Source organism: Emys orbicularis, chromosome 6, assembly GCF_028017835.1.
Source record: "Emys orbicularis isolate rEmyOrb1 chromosome 6, rEmyOrb1.hap1, whole genome shotgun sequence".
Lineage (NCBI taxonomy): Eukaryota > Metazoa > Chordata > Testudines > Emydidae > Emys > Emys orbicularis.
Genome location: NC_088688.1, coordinates 5562681 through 5580529, shown reverse-complemented (window position 1 = coordinate 5580529; position 17849 = coordinate 5562681). Strand labels below are relative to the sequence as shown.

General features: G+C 48.8%; 1 protein-coding gene across 1 annotated transcript in view; it reads right to left on the bottom strand.

The window, feature by feature from the left end:
- NOL6 (nucleolar protein 6) overlaps positions 1-17849 on the bottom strand; it is a 60571-nt gene that overhangs the window by 11678 nt on the left and 31044 nt on the right. Inside the window, exons 22-23 of the mRNA XM_065406314.1 lie at positions 14524-14648; positions 13997-14086 (exon numbers count right to left, since the gene is read on the bottom strand). Coding sequence (XP_065262386.1) covers positions 13997-14086; positions 14524-14648 — 215 coding nt within the window. The remainder of the gene's footprint in view (positions 1-13996; positions 14087-14523; positions 14649-17849) is intronic.

Genomic DNA, 17849 nt, shown 5'->3' with positions numbered 1-17849 from the left:
AGCTTCCTCTCTGAAAAGGGAACCAGAGTTCAAACAGAGGGAGCAGGAAACAATTGAAAACCAGGATTCCTGGAGCCATGCTCAGTGTCGCCTCCCTCCTCTCATCAGCCTGGGATTTTCTGTCTGCTGCAAGGCCACTTGAAGCCAGCCATGAGGAAGGGAATAAAATGCACTGCCCAGCTGCTGTCGTGCAGTCTGAACTCTCTCACCCACCCACCGTTTGAGAAGAGCTGGTCATGAGGAAGGGAATAAAATGCACTGCCCAGCTGCTGTCGTGCAGTCTGAACTCTCTCACCCACCCACAGTTTGAGAAGAGCTGGTCACGTCGGATGATCGGGGCAGGGGAGAGGGCGGCTGCTTTCCACGCCAACCTGGGCTCCCAGGCCTGCGGAGAGACCGAGCCACTGTGTTCTAGCCAGGCGGTGGGGAGGGGCCAGCTGGGCTATGCTTCTCACTCCCCGGCCCACTGAAGCTGGGAGCAATGCTGATCAGCAATACCACCAGCTCAGAGAGGAGCACGGGAGCCCCAGACCCTCAGGCAGCCCTGGCCAGAAGATCTGACAGTAGCCTGCTTAGGGACCAAGCATATGCTCTCTCATCCTGGCTACGAGGCGGGTGGACCCACGGGGCCTCCTTCGTGTGTGAAACGAGGGTAAGGCCCAGGAGACAGAAAACTCATTGGGAGAGGGACAATGTCAGGGACCCTCAGGGGTGCAGTAAGGAGGCACCTAAAGATCACGGAGGTCAAGGGTGACATTGGCTAGGGAGACAAAGAGGATGTAGAGTGGCGTGGACTCCCAGCATTAACAGGCTCCCTGCAGAGGGCATGTGGAGCTGAACTAAGCTCAAGGGCATCTCTAGGGCTATGTAACACAATGAGACGGCCCCCTCCCTCAGAACCCCCTAGCCCCTGTGCCAGGGAGGTGGGGATTTCATCTCCGGCCTTCCACCGCCCCAGTGCTGCAGCCGGTCCCTCAGAGGACAGCTGAGTCTTCAACCACGCACAGGCGGAGGAGGAGACAGGTTTATTATTAACAGAGCGGAGCGATGCCGGACAGATAAATATTTGGACAGAGAGGAGATGTGGGGATTTGGCCGCTGCTGCGTTAAAATGGAAAAAGCAGCTCATCTGTGGAATAAATGATGTCGCCAACCACTGCCCCATCAGCATAGAAACACACGGGTTGGGGAACGCCGCCCAGGGAGGCGTGGAGGCTGGTCAGCAGCCAGGCTTTGTGGAGGGTAACAATCGGACAGCCCGGAATTCTTAGCAGCTCTGTGGCCTAGCCTGCAGGGCCAGGCGAAAGTTATTCAGACGGAGCCTCCCCCCCGCGAGAAGCTGCCGCAGAGCATCTGCCAAGGTCCCTTTGCAGGTGGAGGGCCTGCGGGCCTTTGGCTTGCTCTATTTGGCCTGCTCTGCCCTTAGGGAGAAGGAAGGTAAGAGAGAAAGAGCTTGGCGGGTGGTCCTGTCTAGAGAACAGGGCCCTGGGAAGTTTTGGCTTCTGCAGGAGAAGAGATTGGATGGGCGGGAGATTTTGTTCAGTGCTGCCTCCCAAAGGAGCCTGAACAGCTAGGATGCTAATGGAGAAAAGCAGGGGTCCCGCTGCCCTGGCAGAGTTCTGGGGCATAGACGGGGGGGGGGGGGTGCTCAACCCCACGGACCAGTCTGAACTGCAGCCCCAAGTGTCTCAAAAACATGAGAAAGGTCAGGGTGCAGCATGGCCTGGTTACGGCAGCCACTCCCTGCTCCGCATTCCATCCCTTCTGATTCAACTGAGGAGGGTGCAGCTCGCAGCTGCATTTTACAAGGCATTTTTCCCCCCACGGCCCTGGAAACCGTGTCCTCTGATCTCCCCAGAGAACGTTACAGCTCCGAGGGTAGACGAGCAAGCGTCGCCTGTGCTGCCCTGCTAAGGTGACTTAGGTCTGGAGGGACCACCTCTAAGACAGAGAGGCGAGTTCCATTTTCATAGCCCATTAGATCCTCAACTTCCCTGTTGAAACTGCCAATAAAGGAACCAACTAATGCCAAGCCCTCTGGCTGGGGCATTGCGATGTTAACGCCCAGCCACAGGGAACTCAGTCCCACCAGCTCCTTTCACTAGCCACAGCTTCTGTTATCTCTCTGCTCTGTCCTCGAACATGCAGCTGAAGGTTTGGTCTGAGAGTCATATCAACCACATAGAGCTAATTTTCGGGTACTGCCAGACCCCTCCAAGCCACTGTCCAAAGTAAAGGAAGCTAATTTAGGCCAGTCTACACACAAAGTTGCACCGGTTTAACATCATACAACATCACACCTTTAGTTGAAACAGCTTCAACTCTGGTGGGCAGACAAGCCATTAGCCTGATGAAAGGGATTAGCCACACTCTGGCTCTGCCTTTTGGTACGGCTGCCCTGCTCCTGTTGCTTGGCTTCTCCATTACTGGAAGTTTGCAACTATAGTAGCCTGTTCTGCTAATCTCTTTGTGGATGAATAGTCCTTTTGATCCACCCAGAAGACCACATCATCCATCAACGATCTTCTCTTTTTCTGCCTCATGTTCCTCTGCCATTAACTTTCCTTCCAGTGCCCATAAATATGCATCACCCACTGAACCTCTTAAAAATGTGCCCTGCAAATCAAATCTCTTTTTCCATAAGATCAGGAAACACTAGTTAGAGATTTCCAACCATCTCCAATACTTTTTCACTGGTTGTGCAGTCTATCCATGATATTTTTAGAATTTTTCTATAACACCATAAGTCAAAGGATTGTATCTTCTTTATTCTGGATTGTTTGAATGTCCATGTTTCACAGTCATAATTTAACACAGACCAAAAGTAAGTTTAAGAGTCAGACTTTAGTCTTCAGATTTATGTCTCTTCTCGTCAGACGTTTATTCTTCCAGGATGTCTCTTTCTCTTGCTATGCTTGTGCTAACTTCAGTATCCAATCTTCCATCTTCTGTAATAATGGTTCCTAAGTAGTAATAGTTTCTCACTTGCTGAACGGCTGTGTCATTCACTGGAACCCATTGCATGTTTTCCCAGGATCCTTGCATATCACCATAGTTTATGTCTTATCTAGAATTCTTTGAGGGGGTCAATAAGCATGTGGACAAGGGGGATCCAGTGGATATAGTGTATTTAGATTTTCAGAATGCATTCAACAGGGTCCCTCTCAAACGCTATTAAGCAAAGTAAGCTGTCATGGGATAAGAGGAAAGGTCATGGATTGGTAACTGGTTAAAAGATAGGAAACAAAGGGTAGGAATAAATGGTCAGTTTTCAGAATGGAGAGAGGTAAATAATGGTGTCTCCCAGAGGTCTGTACTGGGCCCACTCCTATTCAACATATTCATAAATGATCTGGAACAAGGGATAAACAGTGAGGTGGCAAAATTTGCAGATGATACAAAACTACTCAAGATAGTTAAGTCCCAGGCAGACTGCAAAGCGCTACAAAAGGATCTCACAAAACTAGGTGACTGGGCAACAAAATAGCAGATGAAATTCAATGTTGATAAATGCAAAGTAATGCACAGTGGAAAACATAATCCCAATTATACATATAAAATGATGGGGTCTAAATTAGCAGTTATCACTCAAGAAAGAGATCTTGGAGTCGTTGTGGATAGCTCTCTGAAAACATCCACTCAATGCGCAGTGACAGTCAAAAAAAGCTAGCAAAATGTTGCGAATCATTAAGAAAGGGATAGATAATAAGACAGAAAATATCATATTGCCTCTATATAAATCCATGGTGCGCCCACATCTTGAATACTGCGTGCAAATGTGGTCACCCCATCCCAAAAAAGATATATTGGAATTGGAAAAGGTTCAGAAAAGGGCAACAAAAATTATTCGGGGTATGGCGCGTCTGCCATATGAGGAAAGATTAAGAAGACTGGGAATTTTCATTTTGGAAGAAAGACGACTAAGAGGGGATATGATAGAGGTCTATAAAATCATGACTGGTGTAGAAAAAGTAAATGAGGAAATGTTATTTACTCCTTCTCATAACACAAGAACTAAGGGTCACCCAATGAAATTAATAGGCAGCAGGTTTTAAAGAAACAAAAAGGAAATATTTCTTCACACAATGCACAGTCAATCTGTGGAACTCCTTGCCAGAGGATGTTGTGAAGAAGGCCAAGACTATAACAGGGTTCAAAAAAGAACTAGATAAATTCATGGAGGTTAGGTCCATCAATGGATATTAGCCAGGATGGGCAGGGATGGTGTCCCTAGCCTCTGTTTGACAGAAGCTGTGAATGGGCGACAGGGGATGGATCACTTCATGATTACCTGTTTTATTCATTGCCTGGCATTGGCCACTGTCAGAAGACAGGATACTGGGCTAGATGGACCTTTGGTCTGACCCAGTATGGCCGTTCTTATGTTGTCCACACTCAACTCTAGACCAGTGGTTCTCAACCATGGGTCCAAGGCCCCCTGGGGGGCCGTGAGCAGGTTTCAGGGGGGCCACCAAGCAGGGCCAGCATTAGATCGCTGGGGCCCAGGGCAGAAAGCCGAAGCCCTGCAGCATGGGGCTGACGCCTGGGCCCTGAGATCTGCCCTCCGAGGCTGAAGCCGAAGCCTGAACAATATAGCTCTGCGGGGGCCACTGTGGCATGAGGCCCCAGGCAATTGCCCTGCTTGCTACCCCCTAACGCCAGCCCTGGCTTTTACATGCAGAAAACCAGTTACTGTGACACAGGTGGGCCATGGAGTTTTTATAGCATGTTGGAGAGGGCCTCAGAAAGAAAAAAAGATTGAGAACCCCTGATCTAGACTATACTCCCCTGCTATATTCATTTATCAGCTCCACTAACTTCATCAGACATTCTGAATCCCCAACAGCACTGTGTCAATCTGCATAGCAAATGTTAACAACCCATCTTCCATTCATCTTAATACCCTTTCCTGTTTCTCAATTAATTTCATAAAACACTCGCTATAAATGTTGAATAAAGTTGGTGACATTATACAGCCTTCTCTCAATCTCCATTAGATTACCATTTCCATCTCCCATTACAAACACATTCTGACTCCAGTATCACTGTTTTATTACTCAGCATTCATTTCCATCAATCCCTACAGCTCTACTGAGCTATTTGTAGTGGCAGATTCTGTCAAATGCTTTTTGGAACTCAATGGAACACAAGTATACTGGTTTCACCATTTCAGCTGATCTTTCTAATAGGAGCTTCAAGTTCATAATGGTGTTTATCATGTCCTTTCCATGTTTGAAGCTGTATTGTTGTTCACTGACTTAATCACTCTTTCTTTGTATTCAGTCTTGAACAATTCACAGGAGTATCTTAGAGGCCTGTGATACCATGCTGATTGTTCTGTAGTCTTTACAGTCCATAGCATTGTTCTTTTTGGGGATGTGGATACACAATGAGGTTGTAAAATCTTCTGGCAGTTTCCCCCATCTCAAACATCTTTCATAACCTCTGGCAGGGCTCTCAAGCCTTCATTGCCTATGGTTTTTAATAATTCAGCCAATATTCCATAACATCCTAGCGTTTTTCCATTCTGAAGTCTTTTTACTGCTTCCATGATTTCTTTATTCATTACTGGTGGACTTGGTTGATTTCTACTTGAGGTTTTTCAGGCCTATCGCCACCATATAATTCCTTGATATATTCTCACCATCTATCGTTCTTATCTTTAGGGTCTGTCAAACATTGTCCGTTTACGTCCTTAAGGATCATATTGATCACCTTCCTTCTGTAATTAAAGGCTCTTATCTTCTGATGCATCTTACTTTATCTTCATCCAATTGTTCAATTTCTTTGCATTTCTCATTCAGCCATTCAAACTTTGCTAATCTGCATTTATCCTTTATCACTGTATTAAATCTTCGGTATTCTTTTTCTGTTGTCGATCCTTGTGCTTTTACTTTCCCTCTTTCGACCATCACAGCAATAATTTAAATCTGTTATCCATGTTTTTTTTTATTAGCTAGTAACTTCTTCCCAACATGTTTATTTGCAACTTCTTTTATAGCACCTTCCAGATATCCCCAGTCATCTGGTGCTTGGCTTTGCTAAGCTGCAAACATTGCTTAATGGGGGTCATTTTGCTCAAGTCTTTGTACCACGGATATACTTATTCCCAGAATCAGAAAGAATTTCCATGTCACTGCTATAGTGAACAGAAAGCTGAACTGGCAGCTAGATAAAGACTGACTAAATAAGACTATATATTAGAAGGAAGCTGCCACGTCCAACTGGCCCCAAAATACATAGATTGAGATTTTCAAAGCCGTCTCAGGGCTTCAGAAACATTTCTTTAAATGATACTTATGGTGAGTTTCTCTACATTCCCTAAATTACTTTTGAAAATCTCAGCTGTAGATTTTTAATCTGGCTGAGGCCTGTTAAGCAAGACGGGGGGTTTCAAAATATATGCCCCCATTCCTACTCTCTGTACCCATGAACGGTGCAGGCATTTCCCGCCATGGAAGTTAATATTTTATTGATCATTCATCACACTGAAACTGCTGGGAAATGAATGGAGGTACCAGCATTGCAGAGTCTGGGAAAGACACAGACTTTCAGAGTTGCTGTTAGCTCCGTTCTAATGGCAGCTGCTCAATTTCTTTATTTTAAAAATAATACACTTCCCAGCACCTCTGGAAGTCTGGATTACATATCCCAGTTTGATTTGCTAGGCACTGCCAACCCACCCAAGAATATAAACCAGGTCAGCACAGCTGTATCATGACAGATTTGTGGGGTCAGGAATTTGTTTTTTCTCTAGCTACTATGAAAAACTTCTCTGCTCTCAAGTCTTTGTAGTTCCTGCCTGTTGACCTTCACAGGTCGATATGGCCCATTGGTTAGAGCCGAGAATTGAAGGGTCCAGCTCTGCCAATGACCCACTGGGCGAGTGAGTGCATTTTTCTGTGCCTCTGTTTAACCACCTGTAACAAAACCTCTTTCAGGTTTTGAAAGACTTCATTCCTGTTTGCACGTTGCTCTGTTATTATTCATTACAATCTACGTAGGCAAGACAGGCAAAGAGCAGGAGGGGAAACAGCGTCACACAGAGGGGAAGTGACTTGCTCAGCGTCACACAGAAAGGAAGTGACAGAACTGGTGTCACGAACATCTCCCCAGTGCCCGGAGTGAACGGGTGACATGCAAAAAGCATCACTTAACAGTTGCTGAATAAGACACGGTGATGACATCTCTGTGGTGACGGCAGCACAGCCTCCCCCTCTCTCTATCCTTATCCCCACTTCCAACCACTCCTATGGGCTTAATACAAACGGTTTGCCCTGCCTCCTCGCTAGCCCATGTGTGGGGCTTGTCCTGACTCCTGTCATCACAAGCCTCACTCAGGGAACCAGCCTCAGAAGCAGGGGCCGGAGCAGATCTGGCATGGAGCCAGCAGCAGGCAAAGAGAGTCAGGATGGCAGGGAGCCTACACAGAGGAAGGAGGCAAGGGGGAAGAGGGGTTACATGAGAGAAAAGCGGGTGAGGAAGCGGAGAGGGGGCAAGGCAATGGGTGGTGCTTTATCTCAGCTGGAGTCCCTCTTGGTAGGGCCCTAGGACCACGCCGATATAGCCCAGCATGTCAGAGCTGGGTGCGTCCCTTGGGCAGCCATTCTGGAAACCACACCACTTTCAGACACAGACTTACGAGTTTAGAAAGAGCTCTGCCCTCGTGCCAGGCCTGAGGAGCTCAGGATCCACACATCCCTACCCCGCACGCTTCTCTCGGCAGCGCCAGAGTCCCACCCTGGAAAGACAAGGCAAGCTTCACGGGCGCTGCCCATGCCCACCTCCTTTCCCACGATGCCTTTTCTTTCCAGCGGAGTAATTTAATATAAAAGCCAGCCCAAGCCAGAGGCAGCCTCCTCATGGAAACAAAACAGCAGCCAACAAAGGTGGCTCCTGAGAGTTATTCTAGGCAGCTTTCCACCAAGCTCGACAGGGAGCGACGTCAAGACACACGAAGAACCAAACTCCCCCGTGAGAGGGGCCCAGGCTAACCAGGGAAGAAAGCCGCACAAATACCCAACAGCAGCTGTCAATCCCTGACCCAGTGGAATGCAAGGCCTCGCCCAAGCTGCCGGGAGCCCTGCCAAGGGCTGGCTCCATGGAACACCTCCACCTGCCTTTGCAGCAACACAGGCCGATGGAGTGTAACAACCAGCCGTTGGGGGGAGGGGGGAATAAGGGGTGTGTGCACAAGGGGATTACAGGTGGAGCACTAGTGATAGCTGGAGTCCCAGCTGCCCGAGCCTTCCCACATAAACATCAGTGCGAGTCACTCATGACTTTCTGAAGTTTCCACTGCTCAGGGTGGAGCGTTCCAGGCTTGGCTTCTGCCCCACGGAAAATCTTGTGTGTGTGTGTGGATGCAAAAATTTCAACAAGCATACTCGAGCCATTTCTCGTGGGCAAAGGGGATTACAAATTCCCCAGTATTTAAAAAAAAATAAAAAAAAAATTGGTTTTTATTCCCTTTTAATTCTCACCCCCCACCAGCTCTAACATCAAAGTAGATGGGGAGCACAAAGACAAACCGTGGGAGGGAGACGGACAGCCCTCACGCAGAAGGCCCTTCGGTGATCCCGCAAAGGCTGGCTCCGACCTGGCAGTGAGCAGTCCAGTAAGTGTCTCAGCACCTTGAGCCATTTTTTTTCCCTACACTCCCTCCCCCCCCCGCCCAAACCGACAAGGAAGTTAAGTGTAAACCTAAAAAAAACCCCACACGTTTTAAAAGCAGCCTCTAAGTTTGGGCATCTCCAGAGGCCCAATTTCAGAGATTCTGAGCACTACACCTTCAACAAGAGCCATCGGTGCTCAGAACCTCAGAAATACCTGGCCTTGTACATCTCAAGTTGGGCACCCAAAATGAAAATGCCCCAAATTAGCAGACCCCTTGAAAAATGCACAATGTCCACAAAACACCAGGGACTGAGGTAGGAAACGTATAAGAGTCGGAAATTCACAGACATTGATGCCACAAGTTAACATAACCCCATACAAAAAGTCTATGGGATCACAGATGCCCCCTTGCGCGCACACACAAAACTGGCAGTCCTTCCGAGCAGTGAAGTCAGAAATAACTGGGATACACTTATGAACAACTTGAGAGCACAGACAATAAGAAAACAACACACATGCTCCAGGCTGCTGGAGCTGCAGTTGTCACAGGAACCAATTCCTATGCTTTACATCTCCATTCTGCTGTCATTAACGTTATTCTTTTGCACTTAAAAGTCTCTTTCCCTCGCCCCTCTTGGTTTCCTATTCTCTGCAGAAGTTGGCTGCCAGCTCCCACGCTGCCATTTAGATGAGTAAGAGGAGCAGGCAGGATTGAACAAAAGCCACTGTTTGAGAGAGAATCCTTGGAACTGCACGTTGTCCCTGACCTGGTTCAAAAAATAAAAATTTTAATTAAAGCTTTACCACAGCTTATTAAAATCCAAGATCAACTTGGACTCAGGAAGAGGACCTCACATGGCGGCTACAATAACGTAGTCTAGAAAAACAAGAGACATTTGTTATTCTTACGTAAAATTAAGCCCCAATCCTGCAATCAGATCCATGCAGACACCTGTGTCTATGTAAAGCTTTTTGCCTCCCTGTGAGGCTCAGTTCACAGACTCTGGGCCGAAGTCCCTGACCACCATGGGCATCCTCAGCCACAGAAGAATCATTTATTTTTGCTTTCATATTTAAAAAGCTTGGTGTCTATGGTCTACCAATGCAAGTCTGCGAGTGTTTTGCCAAAATAAACCCGTAGAGCCCAACCCTACAAGGTGTTTAGGGCCATTAATGACTCCTTGTTTGGACTGCAGTAGTGCGCAGAGGTTCCATCTCTGATCAAGCTAGGAGCTGCACAAACACACAGTAGCAGACAGACACTCCCTGTGCTGAAAAGCTGACAATGCAAAGTGACGGGACGGGCGAAATGCTGGAGAAAAAGCGCTGCTGTGCCCATTTTACTGAGCTCAGCTAGAGATTACGGCCCAGGTTTTTAAAGCTGTTCAGGCGTTGCGGCACTTAACACGATGCTGATTTTAACGACGCCTAAATAACTTTACAAAGCTGTGCCCAAGGCCACCCAGGATGTCTGTGGCAGAGCTGGAAATTGAACCCAGATTTCCTGAACGCCAGTCTACCTGTCTTAACCACAAGGCCAGTCTTCTTCTTAAGCCCTGCTAGCTTCAATGAGAGCTGGGGGTGCTCAGCACCTCCTAGCACCAGGCCCTGGAAGCTTGTGCTCCAGCAGGCACACAACATTAAAGAGGAAAAAAATAGAAAATGTTTGGGGCCAGATCCTGCTCACAGGCACAGGCTCAGGTTTTCAGAGGTCCTCAGGGATTGCTCCACTCGGGGCTGCAACACCAACAAACTGAAGTCCCACTGAATCCCCGTGACAATGCCAATTTTGAAAATGAGACTTGGGGCTTGCAAGAATTAAGAATCTGGGCCTATTCTTAGTGCTGTGACCAGTCTCGTTAGAAGTCATTAAACGCTGCTCAGGATCAGACGCCCAATATTTTCCTCCTCAACAACAACTTGCAGGCTCAATTAACGTTCTCCCTTTATGCCACAGTATCCAAAATGCAGGTAATTCTCCTGGGTAAAGCTCTAGATAAAGCACTGGCAACCAACAAATTAACTTCCTTTGAAAACAAGAATTCAAGGAATAAGCAGCAACTTATGGGGCTTCCCCACAAGGGGGCTGCTCCGAGACTGGAAGTTTAAAAACAGACCTGCTCTGGAAATGGAAAGTAGGGAGAGGGGACCAAACAAGAACTCACAGCGTCAGTAAAGGACTGCAGGGTAAAGATAAGGGCAGCCAAGGGAGCATCATGTGTTTAATGCTAATCCAAGCAGGCTATGATGTGGAATAAACCAGAGGGTTTAGACGTACCTCAGCGGAAAGAGGTGCTGGGGAGAAAATAAGTGTGGATAAATGATGGAGAATGGAATTAACAATTCAAGTTGGTGAAGACACTGAACCACATTTTCGATCTATGCCAAGGAACAAAATGACGTCGCTAACACAAGCAGGGAGTCCTTATAAAAAAAATAGCTCCTATTCGCCAGGACATTCCAGATGGGTGGACCCATGTGCCTGCACAGACCCCACTGACTTCAACAGGGATCTCGCCACACAGGGAAACCAGCAGGATTGGGGCCATAGCTCTTAACAGTGAGTAGATAAGAGGATCTGAGCCAATCAGTGACGTGCACCCTAAGAGAACAAGCAAACAAACGTATTGCACCACGGACGGTGATATTTGAGGAGACAAGGAACTATGGACGGTGGCAGCATAAAAACAGAAAAAGGAGACTCAGAACAGATCTTCAGGAGAGAGAAAGTGTGACTCTGGCTATTACTATCATCTAGCTCTAATCTGTTCTCAGCAACTGTTCAATTTCTTAGTGTAGACAAGACTTTAATATCACTGTTAACTAATTTTGCTGCTGATCGTTTTAGCAGAAACAGACAGCTCCTCTGGGCTTGTAGGAGGAGTTCAGGACTGTGGGCCGAGCTTAGGGCACAGTCTCGCCGCTTCCCACACGTACATGGGTACAACCCAATGCTCAGATCTCCCTTGGACTTCTCTTGCTGCACTCCGCTGTACTGATCTCAATCTGTACCTATAGCATGGTGCGTTGTACTCCAGTCTTACAGGCTAAGCGAGACAGGTACCTGTTTAGGTAGGGTAACCATGCGTCCTGTTTTGGCCGGGACAGTCCCTATTTTAAGCCCTGCCCCGGCCGTCCTGACTTTTTTGACAAAAGTAGGCACTTGTCCCGTTTGCTCTTGCCAAGAGTAAAGGGGACAAATGCCCACTTTTGTCAAAGAAGTGGGGTGCGGAGGAACATTGGAGGGAGTGGTGATGGTGATGCCAGCTCCGCGCAGAGGCAGGGCTCAGGTGGGGGGTGGGCAGGGCTCGAGTGAGCAGCAATGCCAGCTCCAGCCTCATGGGGGGGGCAGGGAGGGCTCGGGCGAGCTGCAACACCAGCCTCGTGCGGGGAGGGGAGGGGCGGAGCAGGCTCAGACCCACGTGGGGGAGGGGAAGGGGGACTCAGGCGAGTGGCTCAGGCCAGCCCTCTGCGGGGGTAGGGGGAGAGGAGGACTCGGACCCACGCGGGGGAGGTGAGGCTCAAGGTAACCCCACGCCGTGTCCCATTTTCCCTTTGGGAAATATGGTTAGCCTATGTTTAGGAACATTTGATTTCTGCAGGAAGCGACACTGGCCATTGAGTGAGGGGTGCTCCTCTTGCCGAGTCATTCCCAGACAAATGCCCAAGCCTGGTTTTAGGGGGTGATATTTTTCTGCTGACAGGTTAAACCTGAGATCCTTTTGCAAGAGTCAGGGCATGAGCCCCAAAGTCCGGACCACATTGTCACTCCAGTCATTACATTCTGCCCCCCAGAATTCCACCTGCCCTTTCAGTTAGATGCACCATCCTTCCCTTCCCGTTCTGAACAGCGGCGTAACGCTGCTGTGCTCGAACGATGCACCCCAGAGGTGGTTTTATTTCAATGGTGGAGGAAGCAATTCCGTACATCCCCTGCCTACCACACAGGAATGCTGGTGGCTTAATCCTCACCTGAGGCGCTTCAGACTCCTCTGAGCAATATTAAGCACCTCAAACACAGCAGGGAACAGCTACGGAAGATCATTACTGACCCCACATGGCTCTGGCCTAACGTGAAGAGTTTTTCATTTACAGAACAGCTGTACGGTACATGTCATCATCCTCACTTTCCCAAATGCTTGTCTCGGAAGAGGATCAGCCGCCTGAAGCAAGCGCACCCTCTTCTGGGCTCTTTGGAGAACGGCCACTTCCACAGCAATTAGTTTTCAAAATACAGCCCCCGCTCCATGATGCTAAGTAACTCAGACTGCAGCATAATGAGGAGGAGGAAGGCCAGGAGAGTGAGCTAAGAGGCTACCATTTGGCATTGATTGCACTGAAGAGAGGCCCAGCACCTCTACGGGGAAACTCTACAGAGCCCCACAGGGATCAGACTTGGCTCTCTTCTCTCAACAATATCTACCCTTGTCTTGGGTTTAACAGCAGGCGGACATTTTTCAACCGAGACAGATTTTCATACAAAAATGGACTTTTTCCAATTTTTTGGCTAAACGTTGACAACTTTTTTAGGGGTTTTCCTCCCTCCTGCCCACAAAACATCACGTCACCCGATGAAATGAACAGGAAACAAGTTTAAAACTAACAGAAGGAAGTACTCCTTCACACAAAAAGCACAGTCAACCTGTGGAACTCGTTGCTAGAGGTGTTCATGGAGGATAGGTCCATTAAGGGCTATTAGCCAAGATGGTCGGGGTGCAACCCCAGGCTCTGAGTTTCCCTAAACCGCTGACTGCCAGAAGCTGGGATGACAGGGGATGGCTCACTCGATAAATTGCCCTGTTCTGTTCATTCCCAGACAGCATCTGGCACTGGCCACTGTCGGAAGACAAGATCCTGGGCTAGATGGACATTGATCTGACCCAGCATGACCATTCTTATAAAGCACAGGGTGGGGGTTTTCAAACTGTGGATCGCGACCCCATTTTAATGGAGTCGCCACGGCTGGTGTTAGACTTGCTGGGGCCAAAGCCGACACCCGAGCTCCACCGCCCAGGGTCAAAGCTGAAGCCCGAGGGCTAAATCCCTGGGCAGCGAGACTCAGGCTTCGGCTTCAGCCCTGGGCAGCGGGGCTCAGGTTACAGGCCCCCTGCCTGGGGCTGAAGCCCTTGGGCTTCGGCCCCTCTGCCTGGGGTGGCAGGGCTCGGGTGGGCTCAGGCTTTGGTCCCGTCCCCCCGCCACTCTGGGGTCGTGTAGTAATTTTAGTTGTCAGAAGGGAGTCGCGGTGCAATGAAGTTTGAGAACTGCTGGCATAGGGAAAGGATCTGGGCAATAACCCCAGGTGCAGAAACAGCTAGCGGCCACTCACCCCTGCGCAGCCCCTCCAGGGCAGGGGTGAGGCTCAGGCGCGCTAAGGAATTACCTTCACATCCTGGCTCCCAAGCGGGTCCGTGAGCTGCTCCTCCAACGCCCGAAGCGATTCCAGCGCCAGCACGAGAAGGCGCTGCAGGATCTGAGGAGGGGCAGAGAGTTGGAGGGTAGAACCAAGGAGGACCCCAGACATCACACAGCCCCCGCACTGCGATAGGGACACCTCGCTAGCTGCAGGGGCAGGTAAGACACTTCCCGGCTCCAATGGGGGCAGGGAAGACACTGTCCTCAGCCGGACAACAGTGCTACAGTGAGGGGCATGAGGAAGGGAGGGACAAGGGCACAGGTGCTGGGAGCATTGCTCAGGTGCAGGGGGTAAACAGAGCCTGCACAATACCTGGCCCCTGGGTAGTGGCAGCTCTGCAGCAGGCCCAGCAAAGAAGCGCATCTGGAATAACCTTGACAGAGAAAGGGGATGGGAATCGGAGCACTCCAGTGCAGGGAGAGCAGAAGTTACCCTTGGCTGGTTACAGGCAGGCACCCCAGCGGAATGGCTGGGCAGGATGATTCCTGGCTCACCTGCGCAGAAGGCCGCTCTTTGGTCCACACTGAGCTCCGCTTGTCTCTGGGGGTGGCGATGAACATGACGGGGAGGTGAGGCCGGGCAGCCACAAACTCGTTCCTGATCTCGGTGTAATCTGCATCTGGGGAACACACGCAAAAGCAACATCCGAAACCCTGTCCATCAGCCCTGCCTGGGTGCCCGCCACGTCCCTCTTCGCCCCCAGCAGCCCTGCCCAGCACACGCAGCATGGGAAGCCACCACTCTGCGCTCTCACCATAGGAACACAGGACTGGCGGGGACCTCCAAGGTCACAGAATCCAGTCTAGTGCTATCACGGGCAACCCAGTTCCACCTTCCCCTGGATAAACTTACCAAGCTTCATTTTAAATCTAGGTTCCAGAACCTCCCTCCTCTGTTGGTTAGGAACCTTCTTCTCATTTCCAGCCTAATTTTACTCAAAGTCAGTTTATCCCCCTTTGCGATTGGGCCAATATTGTCCTTTGGCTGACACAGCTCTCCCCCCACCGTGGAGTTTTCCCTCCCTGATGTATTTACAGAGGGCAATCGGATCCCCCTCGGCCTTAGTTTTGCTGAGCTACATAGGCCAAGCTCCTTCAGCCTCCTCTCGTAAGACAGGCCCTTCATCTTTCTTGAACATGGGTGTTCGGAACGGGTCACCAAACACAAGGCTGAGCAGGGAACAGTCTAGGACTTGGGCAGCGGCCCTAGTCTGCATTTTCTGACGCTCTTAAGTTGGTCAAAGCCAACAGCTGAAGTGGGGAAGCAGAGTGAGGAGATGGTGGTGATGTACAGAGCAGCACCAATTAAATATAAAGCCCACAGACCAATCCAGGCCAAGCTGCTTCCACTGACATGACCCCAGGGTCACTCGCAGCCCATCTGAGGTCAGGGATATTCACAGCATTATCGCACACTAGCGCTGAAATCTCCGGTACCACTGACCCCACAGTCAGTGTCTGATGCCAGCTGAAATAGCTTAAGAAATACAACAGCCTCAGCCAGCACAGTGCCGATGCCTGGGGGTGCCACTGGCTCCCCCGTCTCTGCATCCAACGACTCTGCTCAGCAAAAGGACCTGGTTACAAACCTGCCCCTCCCAGGCTCACCAGACTTTGCATAAGAAGTTTCAACCCCACACACATTAAAACAACCTAGTAACAAGCCCCACAGCAGACGTTAAACTCTGAAATGTCGAGAGTCTTTCAACTACTGCAGAATTGCTACCTAGGCACAGAGGCTTGGGAGTCGGGGAGATCCCCTGTGCTCCCATCAAGTGCGTCTACACTGAAAGGGAAGTCTGCGATTGGAGCACGAGTAGGAATGTCTGCGCTAGCTCAAAGTTAGCCAGTTCACATAACAGTAGCGTAGATGTGATGGCAGGGATTCAGCACAGGCTAACAACCAGAGTACATACCTAGGGTCCTGGGCAGGCTTGTACTCTGGCAGCTGGCCCACGAAGCCACGTCCACACTACTACCGTTACCCAGGCTAGCTAGACTAAAGCTTGTGCAGGTATGCCTATTTGCACTACAATCGCACCTGCCATGTGGACATATGCTCAGGGCTCCTGGGACCACGCACGGTCCTACTTCGGGGGTGCACAAGATCTTCAGGAAGTTTCTTCTTTACCAGCCCAGCCCACAGGTCCCTCTCTTGGGCAGGCATAATACAGAGCCTAAGATCGGCCAAACGGGTCAGACCAATGGTCCATCTAGCCCAGTATCCTGACAGAGGCTAATGCCAGATGCTTCAGAGGGAATGAACAGAACCAAGCAATTTCAAGAGATCCATCCCGTCATCCAGTCCCCGATTCTGGCGTTTGGAGGTTTAGGGGCACCCAGTGCATGGGGCTGCATCCCTGACCATCTTGGCTAATAAGTTCATGAGGATAGGCTCATCAATGGCTAATTCTCTTTCGAACCAAGTTTTACTTTAGGCCTTCACAACATCCCCTGACAATGAGTCCCAAAGGTTGACTGTGTGTTGTGTGAAGTATTTTTTTGCTTATTTAAAATCAGATTTTTTTGATAAAATGCTTTTTGAGGGAAAAAACCAATCTAAAGGTAGTTCTAATTAAGATATATCTTTGAGCTATAATGTCTCACCATAGAATAGGAATTATAAATTCTAATTCTATAGTACGAGACAATATATTCATATAATGTTTAAGAAAAGTTTTGTAAATGAGTTCCAATAGTTCATGGATTAGGGACCCAATCTTATGGGGTTCCACAGGCTTCTGTACTGATTTCCATGCTGTATTTTGCGGAGGTTTCATCCACTCGTTTCACAAGGTTGGCAAGTTCATCTTCGCTGCCTGCCAGGCCGTAAATGTCATCAGCAAACCGAAGATTTGAGATTGTTCGCCCCCCAGAGCTGACTGTGCATCTGTGATCTTCTAGGGCATCGGTCACTATGCGCTCCAAGTAGATGTTGAACAGTGTGGGCAAAAGAAGGCAGCCTTGCCGGACTCCAACAATTGTTCAAAACCATTCTCCTATTGTGCCATTGACAAGAACTGCACTGCTGACCTTGGCATACGGTTGTTTAATGGTAAGAATAAGCTTACAACCAACATTTTACTTCTTCGTGGTTGCCCAGAAAGCTTCGTGCCATACTCTGTCAAACTCCTTCTTGAAGTCAACAAAGACGTAGTAGATGTCCTGCTGATGTTGTAAGTACTTCTCACATAGAACACGAAGATTGAAAATCTGTTCTGTGGTACTTCTTCCAGCACGAAAGCCAGCTTGTTCTTCAGCGATGATATTCTCCATTTGCAGCTTCAATCTGTTCAATAGGACTTTCAACATCACTTTGCTGAGATCATAAAAATCACAGAATATTAGGGTTGGAAGAGACCTCAGGAGGTCATCTAGTCCAAACCCCTGCTCAAAGCAGGACCAAAACCAACTAAATCATCCCAGCCAGAGCTTTGTCAAGCCGGGTCTTAAAAATCTCTAAGGATGAAGATTCCACCACCTCCCTAGGTAACCCATTCCAAAAAAAAAAAAAAAAAAAAAAAAAAAAAAAAAGGAAGTATTTTTGGCTAATCAAGCTTATGGTCACAATTTGACACAATTGCAGGTTGCCTTTCTTTGGCAGAGTGATGATTAGTGACTGTGACTGTGTCCACATGGAGGGCCACTCACCGGTCTGCCAAATCTTGTTGATTATATCTTGTTGATTACTATTTCTCCTCCGAATTTCATCAGTTCGGCTGGGATGTTGTCAATACCTGTAGCCTTTCCGTTCTTGAGTGATTTCACTGCTGTCTCCACTTCTTCAAGGAGTATTGGAAAGTCATCCTCCTCTATTGAAT